The following is a 16840-nucleotide window of genomic DNA, read 5'->3' as shown; positions in this document are numbered from 1 at the left end:
TCCTCCCACAAACCTTTGGAATGCTACAGCCTTTTCAACACAAAATGAACAAAATATGCAGTATTCAAGACACACACAAACCACTGAATTATACAGTGGATTAATTATTTTTATCCTATTTTTTATTTATTCTTTTTTGTAGCAATTCCTGCTTTTTCAACTGCTAGCACACACTTCAAATCTCTAGATACCTTTCTGAATTATAACCGCTCCGTAAACATGGATATTTTAATACATATGACATTAGGACTGTTTTTCAGTTAGGGTCAGCTTATTTTATATATACCTCCTCAGTTTAACCAGCCCCTCTCTTTACCAACCTGAATAATTTGGTATCATTACCTTCACACTGCTCATTGGTCATTCTCTTTCATGTCTCCCCTAAAGGTTTTTCAGACAAGTGTATTACAGGTAAGTTTTTCTAACCCATTTGTGCACCAGGTTCACACATAATGGCATTTTTCTTCTGTACAACATTACTGCTCTTGTAATGACAACAATTAGGATGATTGGTTCTGCTGCTTGGAAATAATTTAGATTTATTTCTGGAAAAAGTAAATAATGTTTTAAGACCACACTAACAGGAAAAAAAAATTAAAACCATCCCCCACATGGGCTCTGGAAAAAACTACTTATGTAAAATGTGTGCTCAAGGTTTTAAAGTCTTAAAAACTTGAAATCAGCAAGTATTAAAACATCTCTGACTTCAAAAGGCTGAGATATATGTGATTCCTATTGATTTGAAAACACTTAAGTTAAGAACTTGTTGCATCGCCTAACATGAACTGGAGGGGAAGATAAACTAAATAGGAGAAAGAGTAGATAAAAATAAATGAATGGAGTCAGAAGTAGGTGAAGGTGTGCATGTGATTAATTTGGGCATTAAATCCACTTTCACCATCATAAATAATTTGTGTGGAACGTGAACTTGGGAGTGTAAGATTTGCAGGACAGAAACTCACCACAAGCCAGCCCATAAACATTCTCTACTTACAAGACTAGAGAAAGCTGTTTATTTAAAATTTGAGGTAATCAGCCATGTTTTTATAATAGCTTATTACAAATATTTACATAATTTCCTTTTTTTTCCATTTCACATAATCATGACCGAACATCACCTAAGACTATGTAACATATTACCCAAGATCTTTGGAATACCCTAAGTTAATTAAAACCAAAAAACAAGTGCTCACATGGCCAAAAGATGATCTCAAAATTAGCCCAGAATAACAAAATTGACCATTGAAATCTACTCTGAATGAGTAATACCCCTCTAATCAAAGGCAGCTGTGGTGTTGCACGTACTGGAACGGGCCTTGGAAAAATAGTCTACACATTTGAACCTTTCCTGGGACTTGGGATTTCACCTCTAAGGTGACAGAGTTACCCTCACTCTCTTTGCCTCTCTGACCCCTAAATCCTTCCTATGATTGAGTCTCTTCTATAAAATCAAGAGGAGTAATTAAGGCTTCCCACTTCCTACTCTATAATTAGGCTTTCCACTACAGTGTGGGCAATACAAATCTGAACCTTTCAGGAAGCAGATCGTGTATATCCAATTTTTTTTTGGTAAACAGTCTCTAAAGATCTTTTGTTCCTCATATTCTTCCCAATGTAAGATTATACCATGTTCTTCTAAACAAGAATTCCTCAAAGTAAAAAAAACTGATGTCCAAAATGTGGCGCTCCTCTTGTCAAAATCCATGGATTTATCCTGCACAGAATCCTAACAAGTGACTCAAAAGAGACACTTAAATTTAGGTGACCTAGAACTGATTAGTATAGTAAACAATTTATCTGTTAACTGTAGATAGGCAGTAAAAAATTTCAGTTCAACATTTTGCTTTGTGAAAGGAAGTAAACACAAAGTTTATCAGAAGCAAATACATCAGGTGATATACTAGGAGTAGAACTATTTGTACAAGACAATATTTAGCAGAGGAACAAAATAAAATAATGAGCCATTATCATTCACCTCACTTATAATTGCCTGTGTACCATGGGTATTTTTATTTTTTAACATAACCCAAACAAGAACTTGACTGATACTGCATTTGTAATGTACAATGCAAATCCTATTCTCAATAAATACGATCATGTAAACCAGTTTTAACATGCTAAAAGTGTCTGTATATATATTTTATATAAACCCACATCAACTATGGTTTGGTGTTTGTTTTTTTTTAACAACAGCTGCTTTTCTATACAATGAACTTAAAGACCCTTATTTGCCTTTAACTCATTTGAGATTGCAATAAAGTCGTCATAGAAAGAAACCAAGTTTCTGCAAAGATCTCAAAGACAATGGGAAATTTAACTCCAAATTTGGCAAAATATTAATTTAGGCACTTCAATAAAACCCATAATAAACAGATTCCAAGAGGCACAATTCCAAAAGTGATTTAATTATTTATGAGCTTAAAACTCAACACATGCTAAAGTGCTTTTTAAAACTAATATTAATTTGTTTTACAGTAACTGTGTTGTATTTTTAAAATAGAGGAGGAAGTTTTATTGATAGTATTTTAACCTGACCTCTCCAGCATATGTTAAAACTCTTCCTTGCTGAGAACAGATCCTGTAAAATGCAATCACACTACCACACCACCATGCATTTGATAAAAGAAATGCAAACCACATGAGCGAAATTGACAGAAGTTTTGGTTTCAAGCCTGAATTACAAATCTTCAAGTCATGCAAAATCATTGCTCCCTGAAAACATTCTGATTATGAAAAACATGCATCAGACAGGTGTGATGATTAAGAGTAGATTTACAGGGCACTCTCTTTTGTAGCATTCCTCCCATTTCACTTAAATGGCTTTTAAAATCATCATGGATATGATCAGCATATAATCATGAATGTGGGACCTGGAATTAGAGGGAGACACTTTTAACTCTACTGTGCTGTAAAATTTGAAAGGTAAACATTCCTTTGGGATATGGATGTACTGAGGAAGAAAAGCAGGATTGACCAACAGCATTACTCTTTTTCCATCAGTTCTTTATTTCCTTTCCTGCTGTTCTCATTTCTCCCCATTTCCTTCCCAGCAGAGCTGATTTCTTCCAGTTGCTTCCTTGCAGAGTTCACTTTCTCTAAGAGCAGGAATATGTGTTCTGCAAACTCGCGCACAGCTCCACAGCCACCTCTGCTCTTGCAGATGTAACCAGCAGCCTTCTGAGCAGCAGCACAGGCATCAGCAGGCACACCATTCATGCCTGCCTGCTTCAGGCACTCCACATCAGACTCCTCATTTCCTAGGGAGGAAGGTGACAGCAAGGCCAAATATCACAGAAGGGCAAGAATCAGAATTTTTCTCAATGTTTTTCTGTTGATCTGATTTTTGAAATGTGGGGTTTGGTTTTTTTGGTTACAATGCTTATCTCAGCAGTTCAACAAGCACTTTGCATATGCAAGTCAGATGTTGGAAAATCTTGATTATCCATGTAAATGCTGATCACACTTCACAATCACCAGGCAAGAGAACGGTACTTTTAAGAGCAGTAGAATTATTGAGCAGCTGAATAAGCATTGGCAGGACTCCACACTTAACCTGTCACTGAAATACAGTTTAGCACAGAACCACATGGCTTTCGGTTCTAATTTTGTCCATTTCTGAAAACCATTTTAGAACATAATCATACAATATCCCTCTGAAATGACCTAGAATAATTTCAAAATTGTATGCTTATCCAGATTTTGACATCAAAATGTTTCCTGAAAACAAAAGTTTTCCTATATCCCACTGGAAAACCAGTGAAGATTTCCCTTACCAAATTACACAGATTCATCAATGTCTGTTACATTTAGATTGTACCCTAACAGGCCTTAAAATACCTGCTTTTGGTGATTGTGTGCTGCATTGCGCACAGCAATCCCATTAAATTCAGTGTATTTACAAAGAGAAAAGTGGTTTGAAGCTCAGCAGCAGTATAAAGATTCTATTTGTCTACACTATTTGAATTAAATAAACCAAAAGAAAAGGAACTGACCTAAGTATGCCACCTCTTTCCAGCTCAAACCCATGTCTTCCTGCCAGTCCTTCAGAACTTGTAGTTTATTTGTCACATTGACTTTTGCTACACATCCCAGCTGCATGGCTGAAAGTGTTTTTGAACAATCTCTGTCAGAGATGAGTCGAACCTATGGAAATAAAATTAGAGTAAGTTTTACATCCAAAGAAATACGACATATAATTTGATTTACTGTTACAAAAAAGTAGTGTTGCTTGTAGAGGGTCTCAGAAGTAATTAGCATCCAAAACCACCCAGAGTCTTGAGGTACCTTTAGGAAAGAGAAATACCTTTCTGCAGCCCTCCATGATGTTAAAAAATAATTTGCATTTGTCTTTTTAAATGGCAGATGTACTAAATAAAATATTAAATAGCACAGTATGGTGGCATGGTGACTATCTAGTGCAGTATGATCTAATTAAATCACAGTGTGGAATGAGAGAATTCCCAAGAAAGATTTCTGAAATATTTGCTAAAGTAGAATATGAAGTTTTTTCCTTGGCCCCTCTACTTAACAACATAACTTTCTTTATAGCAGCATTTCAGAGCATCAAACTAACACTACACAGACTGAAGCAGCACAGTACATTTATCTCTGGAAGTTCATTCCAAATTCAAAGTTTCAGGAATTATGCACAAGGTAAGCTAAAACCAAAAAATAATTGCAGCAGGGTTTTCAGAAATCTCAGATGCAAATCCTTCAGGTCTTCTGCCAAAGATGTAGACAATATATTCCCTAATTGCTTGGGTAACAAATGCTTGGCACTGATTTAAAGTACAGAATGAAGAGAAATGGAGCACAAGGCAGGATTTTATCAGCAACATATACTAGAAATAAATGAAGTGCAGCACAAAGACCTAGAGGTTTTAATGAAACATTCCAAGTCAAAGAAGGTATGGAAATGGGCTCCCACAGGCAAGAAAACAGTGATTACAAGCTTCCTACCCCTCTGGCTTCACAGAAAATGAAGCTCAGGGACTGCTGAAGAAAACAGCTATTCCATTTCACTGGAGCGGGCTCTGGGGTGACCTAAGTGCAGCCTTCCAGTGCCTGAAGGGAGCCCACAGGAAAGATGGAGAGGGACTCTTGACAAGGGCCTGGAGTGACAGGACAAGGGGCAATGGCTTCACACTGACAGAGGGGAGATTTAGATTTGATATGAGGAAGAAATTCTTCCTGTGAGGGTGGTGAGGCCCTGGCACAGGTTGCCCAGAGAAGCTGTGGCTGCCCCATCCCTGGAAGTGTCCAAGGCCAGATTGGATGGGGTTCTGAGCAACCTGGGAGAGTGGAAGGTGTCCCTGCTCTGGTAGGAGGGTTGGAACAAGATGATTTTGAAGGTCCAGCCCAGGCCATTCTATGATTCTCTGAAATGGAGAAAGATGTTGTAATTACTGTGATTGAGAACTTTCTCAAAACACTTATCTTCCTCTGAGGGTTCTGAGGATAACATTTGTCCCAACCAATAAATTATGCTGCTTCATCACAAGTACTGCAAAAAAACTTCAACTTCTATGCTGCAAGAATATAGTTTTTTAGAATCTTTTAATGTGCAGGTTACATGAAACACGAAGGCTCACTCTTCAGAACAGCACTTACCTGGATTCCTCTTTTCTTTAACAGATCAATGCCAACAATATCTCTGTAATCATAGGAGACCATTTCCTTGTGATCTTCTGTCACATAAATGCGACCATTGGTCAGGCATCCATCAATACTGCAAACCAAGAGCTTCACCTCTTTTAGTGGCTCTTTGCCAAAATATCCAAAGCTATACAAAGAAATTATCTTTTTAGGATGGAAGATTTTGCACACTCCAAAACCCCAAATATTTCCCATACAATTATAGCCTTCAGACAGAAGAATCAGCTTTGAAATTCATCTTTCCTAATGTTTTTTCTCATCACCATCACTCTCCAACTACATTGTCCCCCTTCAAAGAAACTTAACAGAACCACCCAAAAGATGGCTCATTTATGTCATCCATTTAAAAATCAGGATGAAAAAGGCACAGAAAATATACTCCATTCCCACCCATTATTTCCTTAGAGCAGTTGCAAAGAAAAGGCAAGCTGGTGAGATGGGATCAGCTCATGCCCTCTACACAAACACTCCCATTCCTGGCATCAGTTATAGTGACCTGGAGCATGGAAATCTGGGGCATCTCAGCTGGGAAAGCCAGAGATGATGCTAACACATTGCTGTGGTATAGTGGGGCTTACACTCTTCACCAAACTGAACTTTAAGGAGAAAAACCAAACTACCAAAACCTCACCACGTAACAAAGGGAATTCAGTTGATTTCAACAGGGATAGAAGAAAATGCTGGGCAAAAATAAAGCTGCCCAATTATCTTTGATCTCCATTGCTTACATTCCATACATTATGAATTCATATGACCACACTTTGAAACAAGCAGCATCAGAGAAATAAGGGAATAAAAAGTGGTTTTACCTCAACACTCTCTGCTCTGCAATAGGCCAGTCAATGTCTATGTCAATATCCACGCTGTGCTCTGCACGCATTTCATAGTAGGCCATTTTACCACCCTGAAGGAAATAAAACCCACTCAAATTTTCTGCTTGGGTCAACACAAACACAAAACTCTACAATTTAGCAGCATGCAATGAAAGCCAAGTGCTTGGTTACATAGTGGCCACCATGGTTTATATAAAAGTGAACCATCAATTACATTTTTTGCAGTGATATAGAACAATTTCAAGGAACCCTCTACAGCGTTAATAACTATTTCCATTTCACTAGAGAAAGTGTGCAAGATATTATCCATTACAGCAATTACATCACACTAATTTCACTAGATCTTTTAATCAGAAAAATAGTAATACTGTCAGCATTTGCTTAGGAAGACCGTGATTATTATTTGCTAGTGGGAAAATATCCACCAAACCTCAGTGTTGTTCTGCATCACTATATTGGGATGTAAACATCAGGAAAGGGAAAAAGACTGTTAAAGTTACAGTAACTGGCATAAGGTTAAACTGTCTGAAAATGCAAATTTGCAGATTATGACAAGTCTCTCACACTGCATGAAACTCAGTTTCACACCTTTATGGCACTAAAATGAATTCTGAGATGTACTGGTGAACTCATGCAAAACTCAACTCAGTATTGTATGGGTTTTAGGTTAAAGTTATATAATAAATTTATTTGCATAAATTTATTTGCTATGGAGGATGCTGTTATGGGAACTGCTCTAGCTATAACTAGCCCTGCTAAGTTAAAAATAATTAGCAAACTGTTCTGAAATTAGAGTGCTGTTATTTCACACTGCATCAGAAATCAAAACAGAGCATTGAATTCTGAACACTCTACAGCAAGTAGAGTTATTCTGAAGAGCATGAAAAACCAGAAGCACTAACCTGCAAGTAGCCTTTCTCAATCAGATGTCTCTTAGCAAAATAAAATGAGCCATTTTCATAGAGCTCCCCAGGCCAGTCTTGCCTCCGGTAGCGCTTTGCTGGATTCAGGTTTTGAGGTTCTGTCATCTTGTTGTCTGTTAAAAAAGAAAAAAAATTACCAAATAAGCTTTACAGAATTGCTGCTCAGAGTCACAACTTTCTAAATAACTTTCTGTTGAAAAATTAAGGGTATAATTCAGTCACTAACTTTTCTCATTATTGCCTTTGTTGCTTAACTTTATAAAGAATCACAGACTAGTTTGGGTTGGAAGGGATGTTAAAGATCATCCAGTTCCAACCTCTTGCCATGGGCAGGGACACCTTTCACTATCCCAGATTGCTCAGAGCCCCATCCAGCCTGGCCTGGAACACTTCTAGGGATGGAGAACCCACAACTTCTCTGGGGAATCACTGAATTGCTTCTCTTTCTTGGAACTGTGAATAAACTGGAGGACTACTTTGTATGCCTAGCAGTGGAAAAGGAAATTTTTCATTACCATTTTAGGAAAAAAAACCCAAGCCAAACAAACAAAAACAACAACAAAAACCTAAGACATTATTTGCTTCAAAACTGGTTCCTACAAGGAGTAGGAGGGACATGTCCTTGCCAATGTGAAAGAAATACTATTCCTGTACTCCAACTCCTAGTGCACATGGGAATGTCTGAATGCACTCTGATGCCTGAAAGGGCAGCCTAAAATCTAGAAGGTGAAAAAAAACATACATGAATAATTTTTGCCTGTGAAAACATCTTGACACTTCCCCAAAATACATCCTATTTAAGGATATGCATTAACTCTTCATAAGTGGTTTAATCAGTGTTCACAAATAAACACACAGCTGTCTGCACAAACACCATCCCAAAAGATCCCAATATTATTACCAATGACAGCTGTACACGCTGCAGAAACCTACAGTAAATTCACGAATACAAGCCGCACTGACTATAAGCCGCATCTCTGGGTGTTGGCAAATATTTAGGTTTTTGTCCATAGATAAGCCGCACCCGAATATAAGCCGCTTTGTCGTTCGCAGCGAGGACCCGCGTGCAATTAGTAACAGAACCGCGGGAGGGCGGGGTTTACTGGCTGAGCTAAGGCTGTGCAGGCTCGGCCCGCTAGGGGCCGCTGACGGGGCCAGGTGGCCCAGCACGGTGCTGCAGCTCGGGGCCGGCCGCCGCTGCCACTGGGCTCAGTCACCCCGGGTCGGCGCTGCCCTGCGGTGGCAGGCAGGGACGGAGTTTCCCCGCTCCTGCCGCGGCGGCGGCGGGCGGGGACAAAGCACCCCGTCGGCTCCCCGAGCCGCGGCAATGGCTGCGCGCGGCTCCCGTCGGCTCCCCGGGCCACAGCAATGGCGGCGCCGGCTTCCCCCCCCCCCCCCGGGCCGCGGTAGGGGCGGCCCGGGTCCCCCCTCTCCTCCCCGGGCCGCGGCAATGGCGGCGCCAGGCCCCCCCCCGTCTCTCCCCTGGGCTGTGGCAGAGGAGGAAAGAGAGCTCTCCCGCCTCTCTCCCCGCCCCCCGTGCTGCCTACAGGGAGCCAGGCTCCACCCGCGGTGCAACAGAGTAGCGATTTGTAACAATCGCAAAATGCCGACTTTGCAGCTGCTCGGCTCAGCACTCTGGCAGGCACTTCTGAGGTTGTATTAGCCGCTCCTGATTATTAGCCGCATTTCCGGTTTAGGAGCAAAATCTTAGTCAAATTGGTGCAGCTTGTATTCGTGAAATTACTGTAATCAGGGACAAGAGACTTTTGTCTTTAAGCCTCTCAATCCAGATACACAAAGCAGCTAAAATTCATCAGGTCTCATGATCCAGCAACCATGAGAAAGTTAGAGGGCATTCTCAAACACCCAAAACATCCTGAAGCTTTAGTAGATGTACACATACCTTGTGTTTCATAACCAACTAAAACCTTGTGCTCACTGAGGTAAACATTTCCAGTCAGAGAGAGACACCTTTCTCTTTCAGTCTATCAATATTAAACCTGAACGCAGAAAGACCAACAGAACTACATAGAAAGAAAAGGCCCACTGAAATTCTTTTAGCATCAGTACTCTAAAGTAGTATGGAAAAATAAAAAGAAGAAAAACCATTTTATGATGCTGCTGGGAATCACTGTCACCTGAAACACCACACATCTGAAAGGCCATTTGCATTTATCCTTAAGAGGCTCACACTGGCACAATGTGTTTCCAGTTCTCAGTCCTTCAGCTGAATGATTCCTTATCTCTCACCACATTAAAAATGGTAGGATATCATTTTATGCTGAAGAATTACTTTTTTTTAAGTAGGCCTCGAGGCTTTCTTATTTATCAATCTGCCTATGGCACACAATCACTCCAGGAAGCCACATGACACATCCACATGAGATTTATTCTTTCATATTTGTCCATTCCAGCATCTCAAGATGTGCATGTGCCTTCCTAAACTGCAATCCACAGAATCCTGAAATTTCCACTCATGCTTTTGATACTCTTTTTATACTGCACAGTGTCACTTATTTTTCTGCTTATGAGGAACAATGACAATGTCCAAGCGTTTACTCTAAACAAAGGCTTAACTTTTATTCCAACTTCTCTCTCAGATCAAGCCTCATTTATTACACATGATCTTTTACAGTATGATGCTTTCTAAACTGAAAAAAACCCAAAATTCATCTGAAGTAATTTATACCTCAACAGAATGACTGTAATGCCTCAGTAACTTTCATTCAAAAAACCCCCAAAACCCAAAACAAACAAAAAAACCTACCCAACGAAGACCAAAAATTCCATCCCAAAACTGCAGTGTGAGAGTACCTGAAATAACCATTTTTAAAAATGAAGAAAAAATTCCTGCTTTAACCACAGAAACAAAGCCAACATACATAATGTGTGGAATAGCTCTTTACACCAAGACAAAAAGTGCTTTATAGCTAAACCAAAGTACAGTCTTTATTTGTAAAATTTCAGTCTTTGGTCATCTTGACCAATGTAGCTGACAGGCATATTTTCCCTGGGAAAAACCAGTCATATTTTTCTGGATGAGCTAACCAACATGAGTTCAGCCCTCATGACTCAAAGGCATTTTGCAACATGACATAAGTCAGCAGCAAAATTATCAGGATGAAACAAAGCCTAACTCTCCAGGCCAAGAGATTGCCATCCCATCCTCACCAAGATTTTATCTCACACTATTGGTCATTTGTTAGCTACTGCATAGCAAGAACAGTTTTCTAGTTAGAACCTCAGTGTTATGTCTGAATACACATGAACACCCACTAGGAAGAAGTTAACATAAGGGGTTTTTTTAACTGTATCTTGAGCCTAGACAAGCTAATATAATTTTAATTTCTACAAAACAGTTACAGAAAGGGTGAGCAATGCTCAGCAATACCAAGACACCAGTGCTGGGAAGGAATTTCTAAGCCACTTCCTAAAATACCATAGGTATGAAAAGCAAGAATTTTGTACCAAAAAAAAAAAAAGAAAAAAAAAAGTTAACTGTAACCAGAAACATCTCAATATTACCTCCTTTCTTTACCTCACTCCATCTGAACTGATGCCGCCTCACAACAGAGAAGACGGAATCAAACCCCTCCTTCTGGATCAGATCTGCCACTTTTATAAGGTCACTGGGATGTAAACAGGGAGATGTTGCTTGAATATTTCCTACAATATCAACCTCTAAAGAAAAACAAAGAGACACTTATTAAACAATTCACATCTTCAGTAACACAACTGCAAAGTGTGGTATGAGTAGGTACCACATACCAAAAAAAAGACAAAAAGGAAAATCTTTCTAACTTTTATTTACTCAATGCTTTACTTATTTTTCTAAATAATAAGTGCATCATCCCTCTGGGGCTACAATATAAAAGCTCAGCATATTTCATCCCAGATTTACCATGATGGTGGTTGAGAAACTCTGTGATGGCTTCTAGAGAAGTTGAGGAGTCTTGAGAGACTTCGGGGCTTCTGCGATGGACCTTAGCACCAAACTGCTTTGCAACCTTCTCAATCTCATCGTGGTCTGTGGAAACCCATATGCTGTTGGCAAACATGACAGAAATTAATATGTAAAGAACAAATTCCACCACTGCTTGTTGTAATTTAACCTGGAAGGAAAAAAACCCTCCAGCTTGTTTATGTCTGTACTACACCTTGCAATAAGGAACTAGTTATTATATTTGTGTTAATAAAACTATCCCAGTCAGTCCAACAAGCAGCTTTGAACAATGGGCATAAAACATGCACATTCACCAGAATGTAAAATCTGAATCTTGCATTCCATGCGGGAAGCTCACGCAACATAAAATTTAGAAGTGTTACCAGAAAAATCCAGTGTCAGCACAAAGAATTTGTTAGCATGTTAACAGATCAATGAATTGTGAATGTGTTGAGTGTGGCATTCAGAATAATCTAAGAGTTTACAACAAGTAAAACTGCCACAAAGTTAAAAGATGAACTAATGCTGCAAATGTGCTAAAATGTGTTAATTTGGCTTCATACAATCCCATAGAAGGAGTTGTTCAAGTTCTGTATGTTTTGACACAGAAAACTTCCATTACTGGTAAAGCAAGATTGTGATCATTCAGGGAAAATAAACATTTACAAAAGGAAGGGCTAATTCTGAGTATCACATCATGACAAACACTAAGCAACTGTGAAGCCACTGCTGTCGTCGTTGTGACAAAAAGCATGAGAGGTGTAAAAACAAAAGTTATGAAAAGTCATCCTTCCTCTCTCAGCTGTGCTGGCATTCTCAATGCACTGTCCGCAGCAAAGGGTGATGCAGTTACATTTATTCCCCCAAAGACTTTGTGGGATCATCAGAAGAAAAATATGTGTGACAGTGACAGCAATGTCAAGTCACACCCACGAGAACAAACATACACGAAGTGTTTTTTAGAAACTGCTTTGGGGTGGTGAACTTAAATACATACTCCCCACTGAACTACCAGGGTTTTGGTGTGTAACAGGTATGCTGGACAGCTGTTCCACGGGTGACCAGGCAAAACTGGTGCATGTCCATCTACTGCACCTGCTGTGCCTCCCTGCACAACCCTGACTGGCTTCCTGTTGGGAAAATCCAGATGCCAAACAGAAACCACAGCAGGTCATTAAACAATATGGATTCACAATCATTAAGAAATTATCAGTAACCTCGGACAGATGTGTTCTTGCCTGTTTCTTTATTAAAAATAAAACAGAGTGCTGCATCCTCTACTTTTCAGATACAGAAAGAAAGGTTAGAAAATGACAGAGTAGCTATGAGATAGAGTGCTCTGCATCTAGTTGGGCTATATTTCTGTTTGACTTGGTCTGAGCATTATGCAGCAGGTTTGCACTAGGAACCTGCCCCTAAGTGTGCTACACACTGAGCACATCCTGACCATGGCTTTAATGATCAGCAGACGTGTAGAAAATCCTCAGTCTTGCTTCTATAGAAAAAAATCTGTAATGCCTCCATTTTCAACACCAACAACACACGTGTTTCTATCTAGCTCTAATTATTGTTACCAAAGTTTCAGGCACTTGGCCACAAACTGAGCTTCTCTCCCGTGTTAAATGGGCACACAAGATTATCTCCTTCAACTTGACATTTGAGTGAGTGCTTCTCATGTGCTGTGGGCCCCCTGACACCAAAAAGGAAAATGTGAGCAAGATCAACAGGAGCCAGCACGATGACTGGGCCTGGGATGTGCCACACACATGTCAGAAGATGCTGAAAGAGACATCTCAGCAAAGGAGGTGATTTCACTGCTGGGCAGGCAGAATATAAGGAAGATTTTTCCGGGTGAGTGCAGTGAAATAACAGAAGAGCTGTGCAGTCTCCATCCTTGGAGATCCCAAACTCAGTGCATGCTGTCCTGAGTACCCAGATGATCACAAACCAAAGTCAGCAGGTCACAGGAGATCATCTCCAGCCTGGCAGTCCCATTTAATGCAGATGTCTTAGTGAAGTGAACCCACCAATATTTACTGGCGAACATCACCAGCTAGTGGCGACCCAACCACACATCAGAACAACTTTAATTTCGAATGATTGTGTTGTAAGACTTTAATTCCTTCATTCCTTTGCTGTTCAGCCTCAGCAGGAAGGCACAGCTGAGTTCTTGACAGGATGTTTGTCTTGCCTGGTTCCACAGTAACTGCAGTCCTTTGTTTTAAGCGAGGATCAATCCTGCCTCACTGGCAGTCACAGCACGGGTCAGGCTGCAAGGGACCACAGTGGGTCATCTGGGCCCTCCTCCATGCGCCAGCAGGGTCACCTGGAGCAGGTTGCACAGGATTCCATCCAGGCAGCTTTTGAGTATCTCCACCGAGAGAGACTCCACCCTCTCAGGGCAGCCGGTTCCAGTAAAGAAGTTCTTCCTCATGTCCAGGTGGAACTTCCTGGCCATTACTTCCCGACGTTTCTGCAGCCCCATTGCTGGGCCCCAAGGCGAGAAGCCTGGTCCCTGCTCTGAGCCCTCCCTGCAGACCCTGGCAGTCATCCCTAAGACACTCTTGACGAAGTGGCGGCTTCCCTAACCCCTCCGTACGCCAGGATCCTTCAGGCATCTCCATCCCGAACCAGAACTCCCCAGCACCTCCATCCCGAACCAGAGACCCCCAGGCGAAGGGGAGGCGGAAGGGGAGGCCGCGCATGCGCACCTGTGGAAGACGCCGGCGTCCGTGGCGGCGCGCAGCACCCAGCCGATGAGCGGCACCCCCGCCAGCAGCTTGATGTTCTTCAGCGGGATCCCCTTGCTGCCGCCCCGCGCCAGCACCAGGGCGGCCAGGTGGGGCTGCGGCCGCCCCTCGCCCGCATCCATGGCCGTGTCTCTGTCCCTGTCACTGTCCCGGTCCGCTCCTCTCCCGCCGCGCCCTGCCACGCGCGCGGACCGCCCCCTCGGGGCATGCCGGGAAATGTAGTCCTGCGGCGCCGCTCGTGCGTGCGGGGAGCGCGGCCGGAGAGGCCCAGGGGACAGCGAGGGATGCACTGGGGGGCTCGAGGTGGGATACGGGGATCGTTTGCCCTTTAGGGAAGAGAGGGTGCTCTTTTGGCACAAGATATCCCTCAAAGCCCGGTCTTCGTGCCTGCTTTCACGGCAGGATGGATGGATGGACGGACGGACAGACGGACGGACAGATGTGCGGTGTGGCCATAAACTAAACACAAGAAGCTCAGCATGAGGAAGAACTTCCGCACACTGCGGGTGGCAGAGCCCTGGAACAGCTGCCCAGGGAGGGCCTGGAGTCTCCCCCTCTGGAGACATTCCAACCCCACCTGGACACGCTCCTGCGTCACCTGCTCCAGGTGACCCTGCCTGGGCAGGGGGTTGGACAGGGTGATCTCCGGAGATCACCGTGACCATTCAGTGGCTTCGCAGCTCTTTGTGGAGGTCAGCAGGAGTGGCTGCCATCCCATGGGACACAGGCATGCCTGTAAGGGAGATGGCTCATCCGCCGAGCCGGGAGCTGAGCGCGCTGCCCAGGCACTGCGCCAAGCAATCCCTGGTTTTCTTCCCAAATTCCAGGGGTGTCTCCAGTGTCCTTCCCTTCCCTTCCCTTCCCTTCCCTTCCCTTCCCTTCCCTTCCCTTCCCTTCCCTTCCCTGAAACTTCCCTGAAACTTCCCTGAAACTTCCCTGAAACTTCCCTGAAACTTCCCTTCCCTTCCCTGAAACTTCCCTGAAACTTCCCTGAAACTTCCCTTCCCTTCCCTTCCCTTCCCTTCCCTTCCCTTCCCTTCCCTTCCCTTCCCTTCCCTTCCCTTCCCTTCCCTTCCCTTCCCTTCCCTTCCCTTCCCTTCCCTTCCCTGAAACTTCCCTTCCCTGAAACTTCCCTTCCCTGAAACTTCCCTTCCCTGAAACTTCCCTTCCCTTCCCTGAAACTTCCCTGAAACTTCCCTTCCCTTCCCTGAAACTTCCCTTCCCTGAAACTTCCCTTCCCTGAAACTTCCCTTCCCTTCCCTGAAACTTCCCTTCCCTGAAACTTCCCTTCCCTTCCCTTCCCTTCCCTGAAACTTCCCTTCCCTGTTGAGCAGCCCCGGCAGAGGGCAGAGCAGCCACACGGAGCCTCCTGGTGGGAAGAGGAGCTGGAACGCGCTCCTTGCTTCTCTCTTCCACTTGCTAAAAACGTATTAAACCATAAAAACACGCGGTGTTGCTATTCCAACTGTCTCATAGAAACCGAACGGGGAAAATAAGGTTATCCACTGCTGACATAAGGCTGCACGGGAATTTGGGGTTTAATAAAGTTTAGAAAGTGGGAAGTAGAGGCTGTTGGAGAAGTCACAAAGTCGCTCCTTGAGACTCAGGATCTGAGTCCTGTGTCAGTCCATGGTGAAAACGTAACACATGCGGGTCACTGATATCCTCTGTCTCACTTAATAGTCATCAGTAGGCAGGCATTTAAGAAGAGTACTCACACTGGGGGGTTGGTTGTTCTTTCTGAAATGGTCTAACAGACCCACCAGAGACAGAGAGCTTGCTCTTCTACTCTGCAGATCAAGGCAGCACCTTTCAGGCCTCTTCATTTTGCAGTAAGATGAAATTAGTAGCTGTAAGGTTCTGGGGAGTGTGATTCCTGCAGGTCACTTTCCAAGTACTTATTTTTATTTTTATTTTTATCTCTTAAGATTCTAAACCTTTGCCACATCCAAACTCCCACACATTTAGCCTTATGCTTCTGTCAGTTTGCTATGCCCACAATAGACCAAGTTGGAAGAAATCTCCAAGATTATTGAGTCCAAACTTTGACTGAACACCACCACATCTATGAGACCATGGCACTAAGTACCATATCCAGTGGTTTCTTGACCCCACCCCCTGCCTGGACAACCCATTCTTTACCACAGTGAGGAAATTAAAGCCACCTGTAATTTTATGATTTATCAGTAATAATACTTCAGCTACATAGTACAGTTCAGTTCTCTTCTCATAGTCTAGCAATATCCCAAGCAGGGAGCTGAGTCTGGGTTCAACTTTCATATAGAGAGAAAAGAAATGACATTAGGACATCTGGCACACTTCATAGATGCCATACTAGAGGGGGTTCAACTAGTAAGAATATTTTTCTAGGTCTGTCAATAACTAAAACTGATTTAATTGTTTTTTCTCTTCATATTAAAAAAAAAAAAATCTTTCCCTCACAGGGCTGAAACAATCCTCAAACAAGCATCTTAAATACTTCTGTCCTTTTTCACAGAGATGTCTGTAACCCAGTCCTAAAGACTACCAGTGATGTTAACTAGATAACCTGACCAGGCAATATAGAGATTTGTATGATAAAAAAGATTTTCCTAATCTTTACTAAATCTTCTTTTCTGTAATATGACTCCATTCATTCCTGTCTTATCCAAAACACATCTGGAGATTAGATTCAGCAGGCATGTGCCTTTTTGAAAACAGGCCCCATCTCAGCTTGGACTTTTCCTTTTCAGGATC

At 42.3% G+C, this 16840-nt stretch overlaps 1 protein-coding gene across 1 annotated transcript; it reads right to left on the bottom strand.

The window, feature by feature from the left end:
* Nucleotides 1–123: 123 nt before the first annotated feature.
* On the bottom strand, nucleotides 124–14901 carry CMAS (cytidine monophosphate N-acetylneuraminic acid synthetase). The gene is made up of 8 exons (XM_033058668.2): nucleotides 14066–14901; nucleotides 11313–11455; nucleotides 10937–11092; nucleotides 7391–7524; nucleotides 6465–6559; nucleotides 5611–5782; nucleotides 3993–4143; nucleotides 124–3257 (listed from the first exon to the last, which is right to left on the bottom strand). Exons 1-8 carry the CDS (start codon nucleotides 14767–14769, stop codon nucleotides 2983–2985), a joined length of 1830 nt encoding a protein of 609 aa, XP_032914559.1. The 5' UTR covers nucleotides 14770–14901; the 3' UTR covers nucleotides 124–2982.
* Nucleotides 14902–16840: the final 1939 nt, after the last annotated feature.

Source organism: Catharus ustulatus, chromosome 4 (assembly GCF_009819885.2).
Source record: "Catharus ustulatus isolate bCatUst1 chromosome 4, bCatUst1.pri.v2, whole genome shotgun sequence".
Classification (NCBI taxonomy): Eukaryota; Metazoa; Chordata; class Aves; order Passeriformes; family Turdidae; genus Catharus; species Catharus ustulatus.
The sequence above is the reverse complement of the archived record's forward strand: the minus strand, read 5'-3'. Positions and strand labels throughout refer to the sequence as shown.

Excerpts from the sequence above, each read along its gene's own strand:
- CMAS (XM_033058668.2), bottom strand. The coding sequence starts at position 14,769 with ATGGTCACGGTGATCTCCGGAGATCACCCTGTCCAACCCCCTGCCCAG. Across the intron at positions 11,456-14,065 it reads GACGCCGGCGTCTTCCACAG|CATATGGGTTTCCACAGACC; the intron begins GTGCGCATGCGC and ends GTTTGCCAACAG. Across the intron at positions 5,783-6,464 it reads GCAGAGCAGAGAGTGTTGAG|CTTTGGATATTTTGGCAAAG; the intron begins GTAAAACCACTT and ends TTCTTTGTATAG.